Source organism: Rhinoraja longicauda, chromosome 10 (genome assembly GCF_053455715.1).
Source record: "Rhinoraja longicauda isolate Sanriku21f chromosome 10, sRhiLon1.1, whole genome shotgun sequence".
Taxonomy (NCBI): Eukaryota; Metazoa; Chordata; class Chondrichthyes; order Rajiformes; family Arhynchobatidae; genus Rhinoraja; species Rhinoraja longicauda.
Window position 1 is genome coordinate 56013905 of NC_135962.1, and position 20799 is coordinate 56034703.

Consider the following 20799-nt stretch of genomic DNA (forward strand, 5'->3'; position numbering starts at 1 on the left):
CTCAACTGTCTGAGGTGGTAAAGTGTTTTACGAATGAATGAATGAATGAATGAATGAATGAATGAATGAATGAATGAATGAATGAATGAATACGTTATGTATAAAATTATAAAATGATTGGACAAGCTAGATGCTGGAAAAATGTTCCCAATGTTAGGGGAGTCCAGAACCAGGGGCCACACAGTCTAAGAATAAAAGGGGAAGCCATTTAAAACAGAGGTGAGAATTATTTTTTTTCATCCAGAGTGTTGTGAATTTGTGGAATTCTCTGCCGCAGAGGGCAGTGGAGGCCAATTCACCGGATGAACTTAAAAGAAGGTTAGATAGAGCTCGAGGGGCTAGCGGAATCAGGGGATATGGGGAGAAGGCAGGCACGGGTTAATGATTGTGGACTCGAAGGGCGAAATGGCCTCCTCCTGCACCTATTTTCTATGTTTCTATGTTTTATTGTCACATGTGACCCAAGGTATGCAAAGGGTCACCACATAAAGGGCACCAACAAAGTTACCAAGTATTCAATTTTAACACTAAGTATTCCATTTGTGGGTCCTCCTTAGTTCTCGGCAGCCTTCCCATTGCCTTATGTCCCGAAACGGAACAATTAAATTCGTACTTACAGCAGCACAACAGATAGGTAGACCAAGTACTCTGTAATAGACAATAGTCAATAGACAAATAGGTGCAGGAGTAGGCCATTCGGCCCTTCGAGCCAGCACCACCATTCAATGTGATCATGGCTGATCATTCTCAATCAGTACCCCGTTCCTGCCTTCTCCCCATACCCCCTGATTCCGCTATCCTTAAGAGCTCTATCTAGTTCTCTCTTGAATGCATTCAGAGAATTGGCCTCCACTGCCTCAGAATTCCACAGATTCACAACTCTCTGACTGAAAAAGTTTTTCCTCATCTCCGTTCTAAATGGCCTACCCCTTAATACCCTTAGTAAACTATAAAAAAACGTTCAGTATATGACAGATTACAATGACAGACAAATGAACAGTTGTGTCCAGTTTAGTTTAAAAGATACAGCGCGGAAACAGGGCCTTCGGCCCACCGAGTCTGCGCCGACCAGCGATCCCCGCACACTAACACTATCCTACGCACACTGGGGACAATTTACGCTTACACCAAGCCAATTAACCTACAAACTTGCACGTCTTTGGAGTGTGGGAGGAAACCGAAGATCTCGGAGAAAATCCACGCAGGTCTCGGGGGAGAACGTACAAACTGCGTGCCCGTAGTCGGGATCGAACCCGTGTCTCCGGCGCTGCCAGCGCTGTAAGGCAGCAACTCTACCGCTGCGCCACCGTGCCGCCCCGCTATTTTAGTGGAAAAGCAGAGTTGCGAGCGTCTGATAATTAAAAATGGATTTAATAGGTTATTAAGTTAATCATGCTCTCTAACATATTCCATAAAATAGCTAATGGCTTGGTAATATAGATATTTTTCAAGTGCTCGCAAGTTGAAATGCGTTTAGATTTTTTTTTAAAACTTGGGAATTCATGCATAGTAGAGTTAGAAAGCTGACCGCATGAAGGGAAAGTACCTTTCTGCAAAGGAATGCCACAGGTATTCTTGATTAGAACGGGCGTCAAGGGTTATGGGGAGAAGGCAGGAAAATGGGATTAGGAGGCAGAGATCAGCCATGATTGATTGAATGGCGGAGTAGACTCGATGGGCCGAATGGCCCAACTTGTAACTTGTGAACTTGCGAATGACCTTAGAGAGGTGCATATAAAATCTTGAGAGGAATAGATCGAGTAGATGCACAGTAGTATAAGAAAATAACTGCAGATGCTGGTACAAATCGATTTATTCATAAAAAGCTGGAGTAACTCAGCAGGTCGGGCAGCATCTCGAGAGAGAGACGGAATGGGTGAAGAAGCGTCTCGACCCGAAACGTCACCCATTCCTTCTCTCCCGAGATGCTGCCTGACCTGCTGAGTTACTCCAGCTTTTTATGGGTAGATGCACAGAGTCTCTTGCCCAGAGTAGGGGAATCGAGGACCAGAGGACACAGTTTCAAGGTGAAGAGGAAAAGATTTAATAGGAATCTGAGGGGTAACTTTTTTCACACAGAGGGTGGTGGGTGTATGGAACGAGCCGCCAGAGGAGGTAGTTGAGTCTGAGACTATCCCAACGTTTAAGAAACATTTAGACAGGTACAGGTTTGGGGGGATATGGGCCAAACGCAGCAGGTGGGACTTGTGTAGCTGGGACATGTGTGGCCGATGCGGGTAATAGACAATAGACAATAGGTGCAGGAGGAGGCCATTCGGCCCTTCGAGCCAGCACCGCCATTCAATGTGATCATGGCTGATCATTCTCAATCAGTACCCCGTTCCTGCCTTCTCCCCATACCCCCTGACTCCGCTATCCTTAAGAGCTCTATCTAGCTCTGTCTTGAATGCATTCACAGAATTGGCCTCCACTGCCTTCTGAGGCAGAGAATTCCACAGATTCACAACTCTCTGACTGAAAAAACTTTTCCACATCTCAGTTCTAAATGGCCTACCCCTTATTCTTAAACTGTGGCCCCTTGTTCTGGACTCCCCCAACATTGGGAACATGTTTCCTGCCTCTAACGTGTCCAACCCCTTAATAATCTTATACGTTTCGATAAGATCTCCTCTCATCCTTCTAAATTCCAGTGTATACAAGCCTAGTCGCTCCAGTCTTTCAACATATGACAGTCCCGCCATTCCGGGAATTAACCTAGTGAACCTACGCTGCACGCCCTCAATAGGGGCAGAATTAGGCCATTCGGCCCTTCAAGTCTACTCCACCATTCAATCATGGCTGTTCAATCTATCCCAATTCTCAATTCTCAACCCCATTCTCCTGCCTTCTCCCCATAACCCCTGTGACCTGTACTTAACCTTCTGTTTAACTGTTATATAATTCTCACTTGTATAATGCCAGCAGACATAGAATACAATTGCAAAGCTTTGGTTCTGTGTGGCTGATCGTTGTGTCAGCTAGTAATTCAGATTGTTTACTGCCTGCTGTAGAGAACAGGGTCTTCGACCTGAAGCAAGTGATTTTGCCTTTCTTTCTGCAAATTCTGCCTGATCTTTAGACTTTACAGTGCAGAAACAGGACCTTCGGCCCACAGCGAGCGTACAAACTCCGTACAGACAGCACCCGTAGTCAGGATCGAACCGGCGTCTCTGGCACTGTGAGGCAGCGACTCTACCGCTGCGCCACCGTGCATCGACTGTATGTAACAAACATAATTTCACTGTTCGTTTGCACGGTGGCGCAGCGGTAGAGTTGCTGCCTCACAGCGAATGCAGCGCCGGAGACTCAGGTTCGATCCTGACTACGGGCGCCGTCTGTACGGAGTTTGTACGTTCTCCCCGTGACCTGCGTGGGTTTTCACCGAGATCTTCGGTTTCCTCCCACTCTCCAAAGACGTACAGGTTTGTAGGTTAATTGGCTGGGCCAATGTAAAAATTGTTCCTAGTGTGTGTAGGATAGTGTTAATGTGCGGGGATCGCTGGGCGGCGCGGACCCGGTGGGCCGAAGGGCCTGTTTCCGCGCTGTATCTCTAAATCTGAAATCTAAATCTAGAAGCACCTTCGAACCTTTGAATTATGTTCTGCACTCTGCATCTTACCCTTTGCTTTATCTATTGTGCTTGAGTTTGAACTGAGTATACAGTATGTATATATATGGTGTATTTGATCTGTTTGGATAGCAGGCAAAACAAGGCTTTTCACTGTACCTCGGTACATGTGACAATAATAAATCTAAACCTAACAGGGCACACATACCTCACGGTGGCGCAGTGGTAGAGTTGCTGCCTCACAGCGCCAGAGACCCGGGTTCGATCCCGACTACGGGCGCCGTCTGTACGGAGTTTGCACGTTCTCCCCGTGACCTGCGTGGGTTTTCTCCAAGATATTCAATTTCCTCCCACACTCCAAAGACGTACGGTTTTGTAGGTTAATTGGTTTGGGTATCAATGTAAATTGTCCCTAGCGGGTGTAGGATGGTGTTAGTGTGCGGGGATCGCTGGTCAGTGCGGTCTCGGTGGGCCGAAGGGCCTGTTTGTGCACTGTATTTCCAAACTAAAAAAAACGCAGTACCGTACATTGCCTTTCAGAGCTTAGCATTTTGATACATTTCTGCATTTGATTGTGGAGAAAACTTTCTTCCAAATGCAGTAGTACACTTAGCCACGACCTTTCCTTCGTCTGCCCCTGAATTAAGTCACTTTATTGTTCAGATCTCTTCGCCGGTTACTGGAAGTTTGCTTAAACAAATAATAATAGGTTGTGTGTAAAAAAAAACCCAACAGAACTGAAGACAAGCAATTTGTGCTAAATGTCATTGAAATGTCAAGTAGTGATTCACAGAGCAGCGTGAAAGCAGAGATACAGTAAATGGAAGCTGGAGATGGCACAATTAAAAAAACATGTCATTCCTCGAGTCACAGAGTGATCGTGTGGAACCAGGCCCTTCGGCCCAACTATGTGTTTAGTTTAGAGGTACAGCGCGGAAACAGGCCTTTTCAGCCCACCGGGTCCGCGCCGACCAGCGATCCCTGCACATTAACACTATGTTGAAAGGCTGGAGCGATTGGGCCTGTATACACTGGAATTTAGAAGGATGAGGGGGGGATCTTATTGAAACATATAAGATAATTAGGGGATTGGACACATTAGGGGCAGGAAACATGTTCCCAATGTTGGGGGAGTCCAGAACAAGGGGCCACAGTTTAAGAATAAGGGGTAGGCCATTTAGAACGGAGATGAGGAAGAACTTTTTCACTCAGAGAGTGGTGAAGGTGTGGAATTCTCTGCCTCAGAAGGCAGTGGAGGCCAGTTCGTTGGATGCTTTCAAGATAGAGCTGGATAGAGCTCTTAAGGATAGCGGAGTGAGGGGGTATGGGGAGAAGGCAGGAACGGGGTACTGATTGAGAGTGATCAGCCATGATCGCATTGAATGGCGGTGCTGGCTCGAAGGGCTGAATGGCCTACTCCTGCACCTATTGTCTATTGTCTATTGTTTACCCACTAGGGACAATGTTTACATTTACCAAGAGAGATTAACCTACAAACCTGCACGTCTTTGGAGTGTGGGAGGAAGCCGAAGATCTCGGAGAAAACCCGCGCAGGTCACGGGGAGAACGTACAAACTCCGGACCGTCAGTGCCCGTAGTTGGGATCGAACCTGGGTCTACGGCGTTGCATCCGCTGTCAGGCAGCAACTCTACTGCTGCGCCACCGTGACCGCCCTGCTAAGTTGCCCCAGGTGGTTTTATCACCTTATGTGCTCTCTCCTTGTGTGCTCTCGTACATACAGTAATAAAACCAATACTGAAAATATTTTTAAAAAAGGAGTAGAAAAAGAATCCATCAAAATATATTAAAATCAATACAAAAACAATCTTTGCTGTTATATGACAGTAATGATCATTTGAGAGTGCAGTTAAAATCCACTGTAGGTTTTCTGAAAAATCACCATGGTGATATTATAAATGAACATTTACTCGCTGGAGTTTAGAAGATTGAGGGGGGGGGCTCATTAAAGCTTACAGAATAATAAAAGGTGTAGATAGAGTGGATGTGGAAAGGGATAGAGTGGATGTGGAGAGGATGTTTCCACTGGTGGGAGAGTCTAGGACCAGAGGTCACAGCCTCAGAATTAAAGGACGTTCTTTTCAAAAGGAGTTGAGGAGGAACTTCTTTAGCCAGAGGGTGGTTAATCTGTGGAACTCGGTGCCACAGAGGGCTGTGGAGGCCGAGTCGAGTGGATATTTTTAACATAGAAACATAGAAAATAAGTACAGGAGTAGGCCATTCGGCCCTTCGAGCCTGCACCGCCATTCAATATGATCATGGCTGATCATCCAACTCAGTATCCTGTACCTGCCTTCTCTCCATACCCCCTGATCCCTTTAGCCACAAGGGCCACATCTAACTCCCTCTTAAATATAGCCAATGAACTGGCCTCAACTACCCTCTGTGGCAGAGAATTCCACAGATTCACCACTCTGTGCGAAAAAAACCGTTCTCATCTCGGTCCTAAAAGACTTCCCCCTTATCCTTAAACTATGACCCCTTGTTCTGGAGAGACCCCTTGTTTAAGGCAGAGATAGACAGATTCTTGATTATAACGGGCGTCAAGGGTTATGGGGAGAAGGCAGGAAAATGGGATTAGGAGGCAGAGCTAGATCAGGCATGATTGAATGGCAGAGTAGACCCGATGGGCCGAATGGCCTAATTCTACTCCTATAACTTGTGAACTTGTGAAAATAAGAAATCAGTCAACAATCAGAACAAGTGGGACCATGCAAACTGATATTTATGAAGACTTATTGAATTTAAAAATTAATAAATCAGCAGTAATAAAAAAAATACCGATATTAAACCGCGACAAACTTCCAGCATCTGATCGTTTCCATTCTGCCAGCGTAAGAAAATTGAGGATATCTTTTTAACCACAATTTATCAACCTACTCGTAATTCAGAGCCATTCCATTAGAGATTGGAAAACTGTGCATACTGTGAGAAAGGTGTAATTGGAAGCAAAGACGTGGACAATAAGCTTTACATGTGTAAACAGGTTCTATAATGAAAGGCCAGGATGGAGTGGATGTGGAGAGGATGTTTCCACGAGTGGGAGAGTCTAGGACCAGAGGTCACAGCCTCAGAATTAAAGGACGTTCCTTTAGGAAGGAGATGAGGAGGAATTTCTTTAGTCAGAGGGTGGTGAATCTGTGGAATACATTGCCACAGAAGGCTCTGGAAGCCCATGGATATTTTTAAGGCAGAGATAGATAGATTCTTGATCAGTACGGGTGTCAGAGGTTATGGGGAGAAGGCAGGAGAATGGGGTTCGGAGGGAGAGATTGATCAGGCATGATTGAATGGCGGAGCGGACTTAATGGGCCGAATGGCCTAATTCTGCTCCTATCATTTGTGACCTTATGAAAATGACTTTAAATAAATAAATTAATTAAAATAATTAAAATAAATATACTTCAAAATTAATGAGTGGATGGCCTTATTTTGCTCCTATCACTTATGATTTCGCTAGAGATTTCATTATTGAGTGAAATATTACCGCACTGTGCAATGGGTATTGTTACCTCGAAAATCTGGACTGACATCAAAAGCAACAGTTAGTGTTGGCAGAGAATTTGCCTTGGGAGATTTGTAGAAGATAACGTTATGGTATGATATGAATGCAATCTCCAGTTTGTTTTATTGACTGCAGGGGGAACTCGCTGGAATTTAGAAGATTGAGGGGGGATCTTATAGAAACTTACAAAATTCTTAAGGGGTTGGATAGGCTAGATGCAGGAAGATTGTTCCCGATGTTGGGGAAGTCCAGAACAAGGGGTCACAGTTTAAGGATAAGGGGGAAGTCTTTTAGGACCGAGATGAGAACGTTTTTTTTCACACAGAGTGTGGTGAATCTGTGGAATTCTCTGCCACAGAGGGTAGTTGAGGCCAGTTCATTGGCTATATTTAAGAGGGAGTTAGACGTGGCCCTTGTGGCTAAAGGGATCAGGGGGTATGGAGAGAAGGCAGGTACGGGATACTGAGTTGGATGATCAGCCATGATCATATTGAACGGCGGTGCGTACAGGCTCGAAGGGCCGGATGGCCTACTCCTGCACCTATTTTCTATGTCTATGTTTCTATAAAGGGCTTTGCACATATACAAGCTGGAAGCTTGCCTCCTTTGCTCTCTTTAAGATTAGAAAACAGCGTCAACAATGAAGCATTCCGTACTTATGATCAAGTGGTCCCAGAACGAAGGTGACATTAATGAGATATCCTGCTGCATATCCTAATACGAACATGTGTTTTTAGGGAGGATCAGTTGATGTGACGCTCACATCTTAAGGAATAAATAAAGACAATAGCAAGAAGGTGCCTGTGGTAATTTAAGTTGAGAAACCTTTTCCCCTTTTATCATTTAAAATCCTATTATGCGTTTCAGTTTTGAGGGGTGACTTTGTATTTAATACTTATTCAGTTGCTGAGTTTCCACCAGACTAGGATGTTCCAAGAAAAAAACCCCACGCTATTTTTTAAGCCTTAAAACATCTGCATGGTATCTTCTATAGCTGAACTATTTGGGCGGCACGGTGGCGTAGCAATAGAGTTGCCGCCTCACAGCGCCAGAGACCCGGGTTCGATCCTGACCACGGGCGCTGTCTGTACGGAGTTTGTACGTTCTCCCCTGCGTGGGGTTTTCTCCGGGTGCTCCGGTTTCCTCCCACGCTCCAAAGACGTGCAGGTTTGTAAGCTAATTGGCTTTTGTAAATTGTCCCTAGGATGGAGGATAGAACTGGAATAGGGGCGATCATAGGTCGGCGCGGGCTGAAGGGACGAATGACCACGCACACGACTGACCAATTCTGGTGCTGGAATGAAACGAACAAAATTAATTTTAAGGAAGGCTCAGTTGTTGAAAATAGGCTCAAACATTGGTGCTTTTAATGCCACATCTCCCATTTCATTCCCAAGCAAACCTCAGCTCATTCAATCATTTATAAGAAAATAACTGCAGATGCTGGTACAAATCAAAGGTATTTATTCACAAAATGCTGGAGTAACTCAGCAGGTCAGGCAGCATCTCAGGAGAGAAGGAATGGGTGACGTTTCGGGTCGAGACCCTTCTTCAGACTGATGTCAGGGGGGCGGGACAAAGGAAGGATATAGGTAGTGATAGGAAGATAGAGGGAGATCTGGGAAGGGGGAGGGGAAGAGAGGGACAGAGGAGCTATCTAAAGTTGGAGAAATCAATGTTCATACCACTGGGCTGCAAGCTGCCCAGGCGAAATATGAGGTGCTGTTCCTACAATTTCCGGTGGGCCTCACTATGGCACTGGAGGAGGCCCATGACAGAAAGGTCAGACTGGGAATGGGAGGGGGAGTTGAAGTGCTCAGCCACCGGGAGATCAGTTTGGCCACGCGGACCAAGCGCATTTATAAGGTCATGAAGTCATAAGTGATAGGGGTAGAATTGGGCCATTCGGCCCGTCGAGTCTATTCCGCCATTCAATCAAGGCTGATCTATCTCTCCCTCCCAACCCCGTTCTCCTGCCTTCTCCCCATAACCCCTGACACCTGCACTGATCAAGACATTATTTATTCACAATCTTTTCCACAGGGAGAACTACTTTTATTTACACGGCATTAAAATTGCATTGAAGGAAATTCTCTTTCTGTATTTTATAATTCAGACTTTGATTCACAGTGGGTCAGATTGTGTTTGTCCAGCTGAGCTCCTTGTATTCAGCTCCTCATGCATTCATCATGACTGTGTTAACCGGACCTGACTGTACGAACTGGACTTATATTCACTTGGAATTTAGAAGGATGAGAGGGGATCTGAAAGAAACATATATATGAAATTCTTAAGGGATTGGGGACAGGCTAGATGCAGGAAAAGTGTTCCCCCATGTTTAGATTTAGATTTAGATTTAGATTTAGAGATACAGCGCGGAAACAGGCCCTTCGGCTCACCGGGTCCGCGCCGCCCAGCGATCCCCGCACACTAACACTATCCTACATACACTAGGGACAATTTTTTTTAAACATTTGTCCAGCCAATTAACCTACATACCTGTACGTCTTTGGAGTGTGGGAGGAAACCGAAGATCTCGGAGAAAACCTACGCAGGTCACGGGGAGAACGTACAAACTCCATACAGTACAGCACCCGTAGTCAGGATCGAACCTGAGTCTCCGGCGCTGCATTCGCTGTAAGGCAGCAACTCTACCGCTGCGCCACCGTTGGGGGAGTCCAGAACCAAGCCTCACACAGTCTAAGAATAAGGGTTAAGGACATTTAGGACTGAGACGAGGAGAAACTTTTTTCACCCAGAGAGTTGTGAATTTGTGGAATTCTTTGCCACAGAAGGCAGTGGAGGACAATTCACTGGAACTAGTCAAGAGAGTGTTAGATATGTTGTAGCTCTTAGGGCTAACGGAATCAAGGGATATGGGGGGGAAAGCAGGAACGGGGTACTGATTCTGGATGATCAGCCACGATCATACTGAATAGCGGTGCTGGCTCGAAGGGCCGATGGGCCTCCTCCTGCACCCATTGTCTATGTTTCTATGTTTCTTCTGCACCAACACAGTTCTATTTGTGCTTCAGGTCATGCTCTGTCTTGACCACACCTTAAAGCAGAGAAGGCCGCAAGTGGCCATCAAGCCTCAGGCAGTGAAGTCCTGATGCCCCGGATCTGACCTTCCCGCTGGTCTTTTGATAGTTCATCAAATCAAACTTTTTTGCCAACTTATTTCTCAATGTCTCTGACATTTCTGATCTGTTAAAATGGACTGAAATGGACTGTGTAAAAAAAAAAGAAGAAAACAAGTGAAATAATTAAAAAGCATTACCTTAAGCAAGTGAGAATAATTTTATTGTTCTGGCAACAATAAAAATGCAGTCGGCTGAAATTCAAACTTATTCTTTTCAATAAGAACACAAACCAATCTTTGATGTTCTGCAAACTATATTCATTCTGCAAAGCTGCTCTCTCACTGAAAACTGAGGTGTAATTTCACGAATATGTGACTATTCTTTTTAGTTTCTATAGTATTGGCAGGATACATGCAAAAAGAAAATCCTGCCTTCACTGTAAGATCGCCTTATATTAGCTCGTCATCAGTAATGAAAACAATCGAAGTCAGTAATAGAAGATATAAGAAAATAACTGCAGATGCTGGTACAAATCGAAGGTATTTATTCACAAAATGCTGGATAAATCAGCAGGTCAGGCAGCATCTCAGGAGAGAAGGAATGGGTGACGTTTCGGGTCGAGTCTGAAGAAGGGTCTCGACCCGAAACGTCACCCATTCCTTCTCTCCTGAGATGCTGCCTGACCTGCTGAGTAACTCCAGCATTTTGTGAATAAATACCTTCGAAGTCAGTAATAGAATCAGTAGTAAAGAAAGCAAACGCAATGCTGGCATTTATTTCAAGAGGGCTTGTATACAAAAACAGGGATGTAATGCTGAGGCTCTATAAGGCGCTGGTCAGGCTGAAATTGGAATATCGTGAGCAATTTTGGGCACCGTATCTGAGGAAGGATGTGCTGGCTCTGGAGAGGGTCCAGAGGAGGTTTACAAGAACGATCTCAGGAATGAGTAGGTTAACATATTGTGATATCATGAGAGGTAGAGTCATAGAGGGGAGATACATTTCCTCCCGGTGAATGCAACAAGGGCGACAAACCATCATGGCTGCCAGCAAAAGACTACAAAACCCATAGTCAGCAGGGCTGCCTGCCCTGCTGACACTGATTGCTGCTGACACTGATTGCTGCTGACACTGATTGCTGCTGTCACTGATTGCTGCCCAGCTGAACCAGATGAGCTGATTGCCTCAGTGAGAGAGCTAAAAGGGAAGGGAAGCAGTATATTTAAAGAGAGAGACAACGACTGGAGCAGAGAGGGAGAACGACTGGAACAGAGAGGGAGAACACGACTGGAACAGAGAGGGAGAACACGACTGGAACAGAGAGGGAGAACACGACTGGAACAGAGAGGGAGAACACGACTGGAACAGAGAGGGAGAACACGACTGGAACAGAGAGGGAGAACACGACTGGAACAGAGAGGGAGAACACGACTGGAACAGAGAGGGAGAACACGACTGGAACAGAGAGGGAGAACACGACTGGAACAGAGAGGGAGAACACGACTGGAACAGAGAGGGAGAACACGACTGGAACAGAGAGGGAGAACACGACTGGAACAGAGAGGGAGAACGACTGGAACAGAGAGGGAGAACGACTGGAACAGAGAGGGAGAACGACTGGAACAGAGAGGGAGAACGACTGGAACAGAGAGGGAGAACGACTGGAACAGAGAGGGAGAACGACTGGAACAGAGAGGGAGAGAAGCAGTGTTTGAGTTATAATTTTGTAAGAAGGCAGCAAGCCACAGTTTTGATTTAACTACCTGTTTTGGTTTTGTGTACCTGTCTGCAAACAATTAAGTTTACCTGTTTTTGGAAAAGACTAAATATATGGAATTTAAGTTTGAAAACAAGAACTTTTCTGTCTTCATTTGCGGCACCCACACCTCCCGACCTTCAAGAGAAAAGCTCCCGACCTTTCAAGACATCACAATATGATGAGCGTTTGTCGGCACTGGGCCTGTACTCGCTGGAGTTTAGAAGAATGAGAGGGGACCTTGTTGAAACTAGAGAATAGTGAAAGGCTTGGATAGAGTAGAGTGGATGTGGAGAGGATGTTTCCACTGGTGGGAGAGTCTAGGACTGGAGGTCATAGCCTCAGAATTAAAGGACGTTTGTTAGGAAGGAGACGAGGAGACATTTCTTTAGTCAGAGGGTGGCGAATCTGTGGAATTCTTTGCCACAGAAGGCTGTGGAGACAAGTCAGTGGATATTTTTAAGGCAGAGATAGATAGATTCGTGATTAGATTTTTTAGATTTTTTTAGATTTAGAGATACAGTACGGGTTAGTACGGGTGTCAGGGGTTATGGGGAGAAGGCAGGAGAATGGGGTTAGGAGGGAGAGATAGATCAGCCGTGATTTAATGGGCTTGATGGGCCGAATGGCCTAATTCTGCTCCTATTCCTTATGACTAAAGGCAAAAAGAATCGGCAGTGTCTCAATTGCACTCTTGTGGTTTGACAGTGCAAAACCAAACCTTGCGACCGTATGAAATAAAATTATTTTGATTCTTAAAAAAAAAAAAAAAAAATAATAATAATAATTATTATTATTATTATTATTATTATTATTATTATCATTATTATCATTATTATTATTAAAAATGTTAATAAAATTATTAATAATAATATTTTATAATATTAATATTAGTATTAATATTTTAAATCATTATTATTAATATTGTTAATAATTATTATTATTAAGTTATTAATAACAATAATAATAATAATTACTTTTTTTTAAAAAATATTATAATTAAAAATATTTATACCAATAATAATAATTATTATTATTATTGGTATTAATATTTTTAATAATTATAATTATAATAATTATATAATTATAATTATTATTAATATTATTAATTATAATTATTAAAAATATCAATACTAATATTTTTATGAGTATTTATTAATAATAATCATTATTAAAAATATTAATACTAATAATCATTAATATTTGTTCGTTTTAATATTTTTGATAATAATAATAATTAGTATTAATAATAATAATAATAATAATAATAATAATAATAATAATAATAATAATCTATTTTTTTCCCTTCCCTTTGTGTCACACAGCCAGAGAAGACAACTCCGCCACGTTCCGAGGATCCGAGTACTTGTGCTACGACTTGTCCCAGAACCCCATCCAGAGCAGCAGCGACGAGATCACCTTGTCTTTCCGGACCTGGCAGCGTAACGGACTGATCCTGCACACAGGGAAGTCAGCCGACTATGTAAACCTAGCGCTGAAAGACGGAGCGGTGTCCCTGGTCATTAACCTGGGCTCCGGTGCCTTTGAGGCGTTGGTTGAACCAGTAAATGGGAAGTTCAACGACAACGCCTGGCACGATGTCAAAGTGACACGCAATCTGCGACAGGTAATGGTGGAGGTTACCGCCCGCGTGCACTGAGCCGCTAAACGGAAACAACAAAAAAAACACAACAAAAAAAAAACAGTGGTCAGGCAGGATGGGGGATAAGATGAGACTGGTCATGGTCACAAAGTTACACAGGTCAATCTAACAGATCTATCTATCCTCCCTCCCCCCCCCCTCCTCCCCCCCCCCCTCACCCCCACCCCCCACCCCCACCTTCCCTCCTTCCTCGAAAGAAAAAAAAAATTGCTGATGATTTATTTTACAATCCTCAAAGCCTGTTTTCTTTACTTTTCTTTTCCTCATTCTCAGTTGAGTTTGTTCAGTGTCCTATCTTTGAAAAAGCTTGATGGCTTTTGTTGGTTTCATTCCTGGTTCCCTTTTGTTCTGTCGAGTTCTTGGAGATCTCGTTCCCCTTATCGTTTAAAAAAAATAAAAATCCGCGCATTTCCTATTATTATTATTATTATTATTATTATTATTATTATTATTACTATTATTATTATTTATTGGTTTAGCTGTGTTTTTTTGTTGAAACCATTTTCATGAATTAATTACGGCTTAGTTTTTTGAGCTTTATATAATAATGCCTGGTACGCTGGAATGTGTTTGTGTAAACTAGTTGTTTTCTACCTGGCTGGCTGCAATTCTTTTCTTTTTGTCTGTGTACGCACGCACGTGAGTGATTTCCTTTGCTCAGTTTGGGGCACTAATTGTCCTTGTCTTGACCCATTTTACTACATTCTTTGCTTCCTTAGGCAGAAATCTCTGTCAGGGGGGCCCCATCTCTTTCCTTGATGGCCTTGGACGTCCGAATGCCTCCTGTTAATAATAACTTCACCCTGTAAAGATCCCTGGACTAGTGACACTGATTGCGACTTCTGCAAGAGACCTGTTTCTTGTTACCACTGCCCGCCAAGTCAGTAGTCCATTGTGTTTCTTTCCAACGGTTAAACCTAGGCTCTTTCTTGTCGTTTTATTTGTGAAATCTCTGGATGGTCTCCCAATGGTACATTTAGACATTGTGTTGTACTTTTCTCCAGAAAGATTTTGGGTAAAGTCAAATGGTGGTATTGTCGTTTGGATCTCATGAAATCCCAGGACTATTCTCTTCAGGAGTGTGGCTCTAAAGTAAAATAGGCTTTTGAAAAAACAATCCCGCTTAAGATCCAGAATGAAACACCTTCCAAGGTTGACACGTTGACAGCACTGAGAAGCAAACGCGCTTTTGGGATCCACTTCAGCACTGAATAAAGTTAGGTTCTGTGGTAACTATAATGTTCTTTGATGAGGTGTGCGAAATTAAGCTTTTAATTTGTTTCGTTGTTTAAGAATCAGAGGTCACTGTGCGTTTGATTACTCTGACTGACGCCAAAAGAGGTAGTTGAGAACTATTGTTTCCGACTAGTCTTTTTTTGTTGTTGGGGAGGGGTCTGCTTTGGTCCTGCGGAATCTGTAGCATTATCTATCTACTTGAGACGTCGATGGCACGCTTTTTTGAGAAAAAAAACTAACACTGATCATCCATGGAATGTGTCATTTTTTTACTAACTGTTACCTAACCAACTAATGTACTAACACCCTAATTATCATCATGTTTTATTTTAAGTAACAAGCGTTCTGTTCACAATTTTTAATTTCCTTTCTTCCCCTTTTCCGCAAAGCATTCAGGCATTGGACACGCTATGGTAAACAAACTACATTGTCTGGTAGATATCATTCTTATTGTCTCTTTCTTTGGGTTTGCCGTGTGTTCCCCTCTCTCTATACCCTCTCTCTCCTTCCCCCTGGCTCACCCCCTTCCTCCCCTCTTCCTTTTTCTTTTGGTCAGTGTAGACGCCATTACAGTGGAAGAAGCAGGGTTGGTAATTCCAGCCACTTTTATCCCCCCCCCCCCCCCCCCCCCCCCCCACCTTTCTCCTCTCCTCCTCCCACCACCACCAGTTCGTCTTGTCATTATTTTCCTTTATTTTAAAATCTTCCTCTCTCTCTCTCTTTTCTTTTTTGTCGTTTCTCTCTCTTTCTCCTCCTCGCCAAAGCACTTTCATTCCGGACCGTGACAGGCGGGGGGGGGGGGGGGGGGGGGGGGAGGGGGGGCCTTTAGCCGGTGGTCGAGAGAGCCTTCCGTGTCTCGTGGCGGTGGCCGTTGGCGGACTGACAAGCCCCGGGAAACTCCGCTCTCAGTTTTCGCTCTCTACGCACTGCATGGCATGGCCAAATCTTCTCAAATCTTCGGCATTACCGGGGGAAAAAAAAACCCGAAGAACCCTCCATCCCCCCCTCTCCCCCCCACCCCACCCCCAGTACATCCAGTACTCCATCTGACATCTGCCTTTCTAACCTACTTCCACTAACATGTCTATCGTTAACCACTCCCTCCTCCCCTCGGCACCACATACACACCACCCCTCCTAACCTTCTCATCTGTTTTATCTGCATGCAAAAGACAACAGTGCTACTGTAGTTGAACTCCTTGCCACAACCTTTTGTTTCCCATGGCTTTTTTTTGTTTTTGCACGAGTGTGTCTGGTTTGGCACATGCATGGTTTTGTTTACCCCCACCACCCTCTTTTGGTTTTTGGTTTTTTAGTTTCTTTCTGTCTAGCGTTCCTTTTCACTTTATTTTTTCTTTTCCCCCACCCACCCTGAGTTGTTTTAAGAATGAGCTACGACAGGCTGCTCACAGTGTGGAAATTGGTGACTTTTTTTCATGGTTGGGCTTTTGCCTCATGTCATGCACATTCATACCGTGGACGGTAAGAGTTCTCTCCGAGCGCATGCTTGTCAGTGTTCAACGAAACAAGAAAGATCTCAAAATAAACAAACGGAAATCCCAAAACCAATATTTTTTTCCCTTTCCCCATCTGATTGATTTTTCCGACTGGAGTTTTTGTTTCCCCCCCCCCCCTCTCCTGAGTAAGTAAATTGGCGTACCAACAATAGAGGGTTCCATTTTCTTGCCTGCACTGTTCTTACACGTTTGAAAACAAACCACGCATACACACGCACGGTTTGGATCGATCCAAGTGGAAATCATGACTAGAGAGCCAGAACTTACAAACTAAATGAAAAATAAAAATAAAATGTTCTTCTACAACTTTATCTACTGTATAAATACAGACCAGAAAATGGGACTTGGTCAAAGGACTAGGAACCAAACGTAGTAGGCTCGAACAAACAAACACACAAAAGATGAATGAGACTCAGGCAGGTGCCAGACAGCACAATGTGTAAAGGTCACTGTTGGCCGTTTTCTTTTCTCTTCATTGTATCCTTTGACTAGGTGACCATTTCAGTGGACGGCATCCTGACCACGACGGGCTATACCCAGGAAGACTACACCATGCTGGGATCCGACGACTTCTTCTACGTTGGGGGAAGTCCGAGTACAGCCGACCTGCCTGGCTCTCCCGTCAGCAACAACTTCATGGGATGCCTCAGAGAGGTTAGAATCAGTCGATCTTTGCGTTTGCCGTATTCTTGCCACTTTGAGTTTTTAACCGTTGTCTTCCGCACATATGTAGGGGTTGCCAACTTCCCTGCTCCCAAATTAAGGGACAAAGGGTGACGTCACCGCCCCCCCCCCCCCCCCCCCCCCGCGCGCCCCACGTGACCTCACCCAGCCAGCGGCCACGTGCTCGCGCTCCGCCAATGGCGGCCGCCCGGGCCGGGAGGCCGGTTGCTAGGCAACCTCCATTAGGCGGTGCCCGGGCCTACACTGTCCAGGACTGCTGCGGCCCCCGGGCTACAGTGTCCGGGCCTACAGCACAGTCCAGGCCTACGGTGTCCGGGCCTACAGTGTCCGGGACTACACTGTCCAGGACTGCTGCGGACCCCCGGGCTGCAGTGTCCGGGCCTACAGCACAGTCCGGGCCTACAGTGTCCGGGCCTACAGTGTCTAGGCCTACAGTGTCCGGGCCTACAGTGTCCGGGACTACACTGTCCGGTACTACAGCAGCCCCCGGGCTACAGTGTCTGGGCTACAGTGTCTGGGCCTACAATGTCCGGGACTACACTGTCCAGAACTACAGCAGCCCCCGGGCTGCAGTGTCCGGGCCTACAGCGCAGTCCGGGCCTACAGCGCAGTCCGGGCCTACAGTGTCTGGGCTACAGTGTCCGGGCCTACAGTGTCCGGGACTACACTGTCCGGCACTACAGCAGCCCCGAGCCTACAATGTCCGGGCCTAAAGTGTCTGGGCCTACAGTGTCCGGGACTACACTGTCCGGGCCTACAGTGTCTAGGCCTACAGTGTCCATGCCTACAGTGTCCGGGCCTACAGTGTCTGGGCCTACAGTGTCCGGGCCTACACCACCGTCCGGGCCTAATACGGGACAAGGGCGGTCCCGTACCGGACAAACCAATTTAGCCCAAAATACGGGATGTCTCGGCTAATACGGGACAGTTGGCAACCCTATCTGTACACCTGCTTGGTACATGACCAAGATTATTTTTGTTTTCAAGAGAGAGTTAGATTCAGCTCTTGGGGCTAAAGGAATCGAGGGATATGGGGGAGAGGGCAGGAACGGGGTACTGATTGTGGACGATCAGCCATGATCACATTGTATGGCGGTGCTGGCTCAAAGGGCCGAATGGCCTCCTCCTGCACCTATTTTTCTATGTTCTATGTTTTCCATACGGGCCTTCACCTGGACCTTCCACCTTATCAATGCACCTGCGCTCTTTGCTTAAGTGACTCTAAGTGGTGGTGAGCACTACATTTGTTCCTCCGTCTTGGGAAATAAACTGTAGGACGCTGACTTACTCCGAAGACAGACACAAAATGCCGGGGTAACTCAGCGGGACAGGCGGCATCTCATCTCTGGAGAAAAGGAATGGGTGATGCTTGGGGTCGAGACCCTTCCTCAGACAACAGTGGTACTGCAGGTAGCTCCAAGCCGCAACCTGAGGAAGGGTCTCGACCCTTGAAACGTCACCCATTCCTTCTCTCCAGAGAGTCTGCCTGTCCCGCTGAGTTACTCCAGCATTTTGTGTCTCTATTTGGTAAATAACCTTCTCCTTTACATTTTGTGATCATCGTCTTATATTTGTGCCACTGGTATTTTGCGCACTGTCCCACCCACCCACCCGTGAGAAATGATTGTTTTTTTGGGGATATTCTGTGAATCCGTTTCACGATGTTAAAATACTTCTATTAGGCCGCGGAAATGTACAGCTGGAGAGAAGGCTATTCAGCCCATCATATTGATGGGATGGCAGCACTTTAGCCTTTGTGGTTTATCTTTACAATTAGTTACAACAGTGATTAATTTGAGATTAACCTCACTCTGACAATGGAGATGGCCCAGGACAGAAAGGTCAGTGTGGGAAATGGCAGGGGGAATTAAAGTGTTCGTCGTCGGGGAGACCAGGTAGTTCCAGGCAGACTGAGCGAAGGTGTCCAGCGAAACGATCGCCCAGTCTATGTTTGGTCTCGCCGACGTATAAGAGTCCACCGCACGGATGCAGTAGATGAGGTTGGAGGAGGTACAAGTCAACCTCTGCCTAACCTGAAAGGACTGTCAGGGTCCCTCGATGGAGTCCAGGGCCACAGTTTAAGAATAAGGGGTCGGCCATTTAGAACGGAGGTGAGGAAATTACTTTTCCACTCAGAGAGTTGTGAATCTGTGGAATTCTCTGCCTCCGAAGGCAGTGGAGGCCAATTCTCTGAATGCATTCAAGAGAGAGCTAGATAGAGCTCTTAAGGATAGCGGAGTCAGGGGGTATGGGGAGAAGGCAGGAACGGGGTACTGATTGAGAATGATCAGCCATGATCACATTGAATGGTGGTGCTGGCTCGAAGGGCCGAATGGCCTACTCCTGCACCTATTGTCCATTGTCTATTGTCTTTGTTCCTGCCCTTGCAAAGTTATGGCAGCTGATTGCAATTGCCATCGATTCTGTTGACAAGAGTTGCCTGATGCTGTGCCAGAAATCGTAACACATCATTAGTTTTACAGCTTCATTTTGCCACGTTTGCTTTGACATTGAAAACAGCGTCACGCCGGTGAAAGACCTGTATCTCGAGACCAGCGGCTGACACCAGCAATGCTGCAGCATTGACTTCCACCGGTGCCCCGGGGCGAGCATCTTATCGGGATGCATCGCGGCCTGGTTTTGGGGATCAGCTCCACCTCAAGGAATTGCAGCGAATCGCAGATGCATCACACAAACCGACCTCCCTTCCATTGAGTCCGTCTACACCTCGCGTTGCCTCGGCAAGGCCAGCAGCACAATCAAGGACCAGTCTCACCCTGGGCCACTCCCTCTTCTCCCCTCTCCCATCGGGCAAAAGGTACAGAAGTGTGAAAACGCGCACCTCCAGATTCAGGGACAGTTTCTTCCCGGCTGTTATCAGGCAACTGAATCATCCTACCACAACCAGAGAGCAGTGCTGAACTACTATCTACCTCTTTGGTGACCCTCTGACTATCCTTGATCTGGCTTTGGTGGCTTTATACGGCACTAAACGTTATTCCCTTATCATGTATCTAAGGGCGGCACGGTAGCGCAGCGGTAGAGTTGCTGCTTTACAGCGAATGCAGTGCCGACAGAAGTGTGAAAACGCGCACCTCCAGATTCAGGGACAGTTTCTTCCCGGCTGTTATCAGGCAACTGAATCATCCTACCACAACCAGAGAGCAGTGCTGAACTACTATCTACCTCTTTGGTGACCCTCTGACTATCCTTGATCTGGCTTTGGTGGCTTTATACGGCACTAAACGTTATTCCCTTATCATGTATCTACACACGTGTAAGAAAATAACTGCAGATGCTGGTACAAATCGAAGGTATTTATTCACAAAATGCTGGAGTAACTCAGCAGGTCATCTCGACCCGAAACGTCACCCATTCCTTCTCTCCAGAGATGCTGCCTGACCTGCTGAGTTACTCCAGCATTTTGTGAATATGTATCCACACACTGTAAGTGGCTCAATTGTAATCATGTATTGTCTTTCTGCTGTGGTTAGCAGGCAAGAAATGCATTTCACTGTACCTCGCTCGGTACACGTGACAATAAACTCAACTGAACTGAAACAACTCCTCTAGATTTATAGCATCAGTCAAGAAAGTGGCCATTGACTTTGTACTGGGACTTTGCAAGAGCTCTTCTCACTGTTCAGCTATTGAGAAAGAGCTCTTCTGTTTTCTCACTGCTTTGTACTGACCCAAAGCATTGCCGATCCACAGTTAGTTTATGTTGGAGATGCAGTGTGGAAACAGGCCCTTCGGCCCACAGAGTCCA

General features: G+C 45.6%; 1 protein-coding gene across 1 annotated transcript in view; it reads left to right on the forward strand.

The window, feature by feature from the left end:
• nrxn3a (neurexin 3a) overlaps positions 1-20799 on the forward strand; it is a 1276003-nt gene that overhangs the window by 412658 nt on the left and 842546 nt on the right. The window contains exons 5-7 of the mRNA XM_078406911.1: positions 13257-13558; positions 15220-15243; positions 16839-17000. Coding sequence (XP_078263037.1) covers positions 13257-13558; positions 15220-15243; positions 16839-17000 — 488 coding nt within the window. The remainder of the gene's footprint in view (positions 1-13256; positions 13559-15219; positions 15244-16838; positions 17001-20799) is intronic.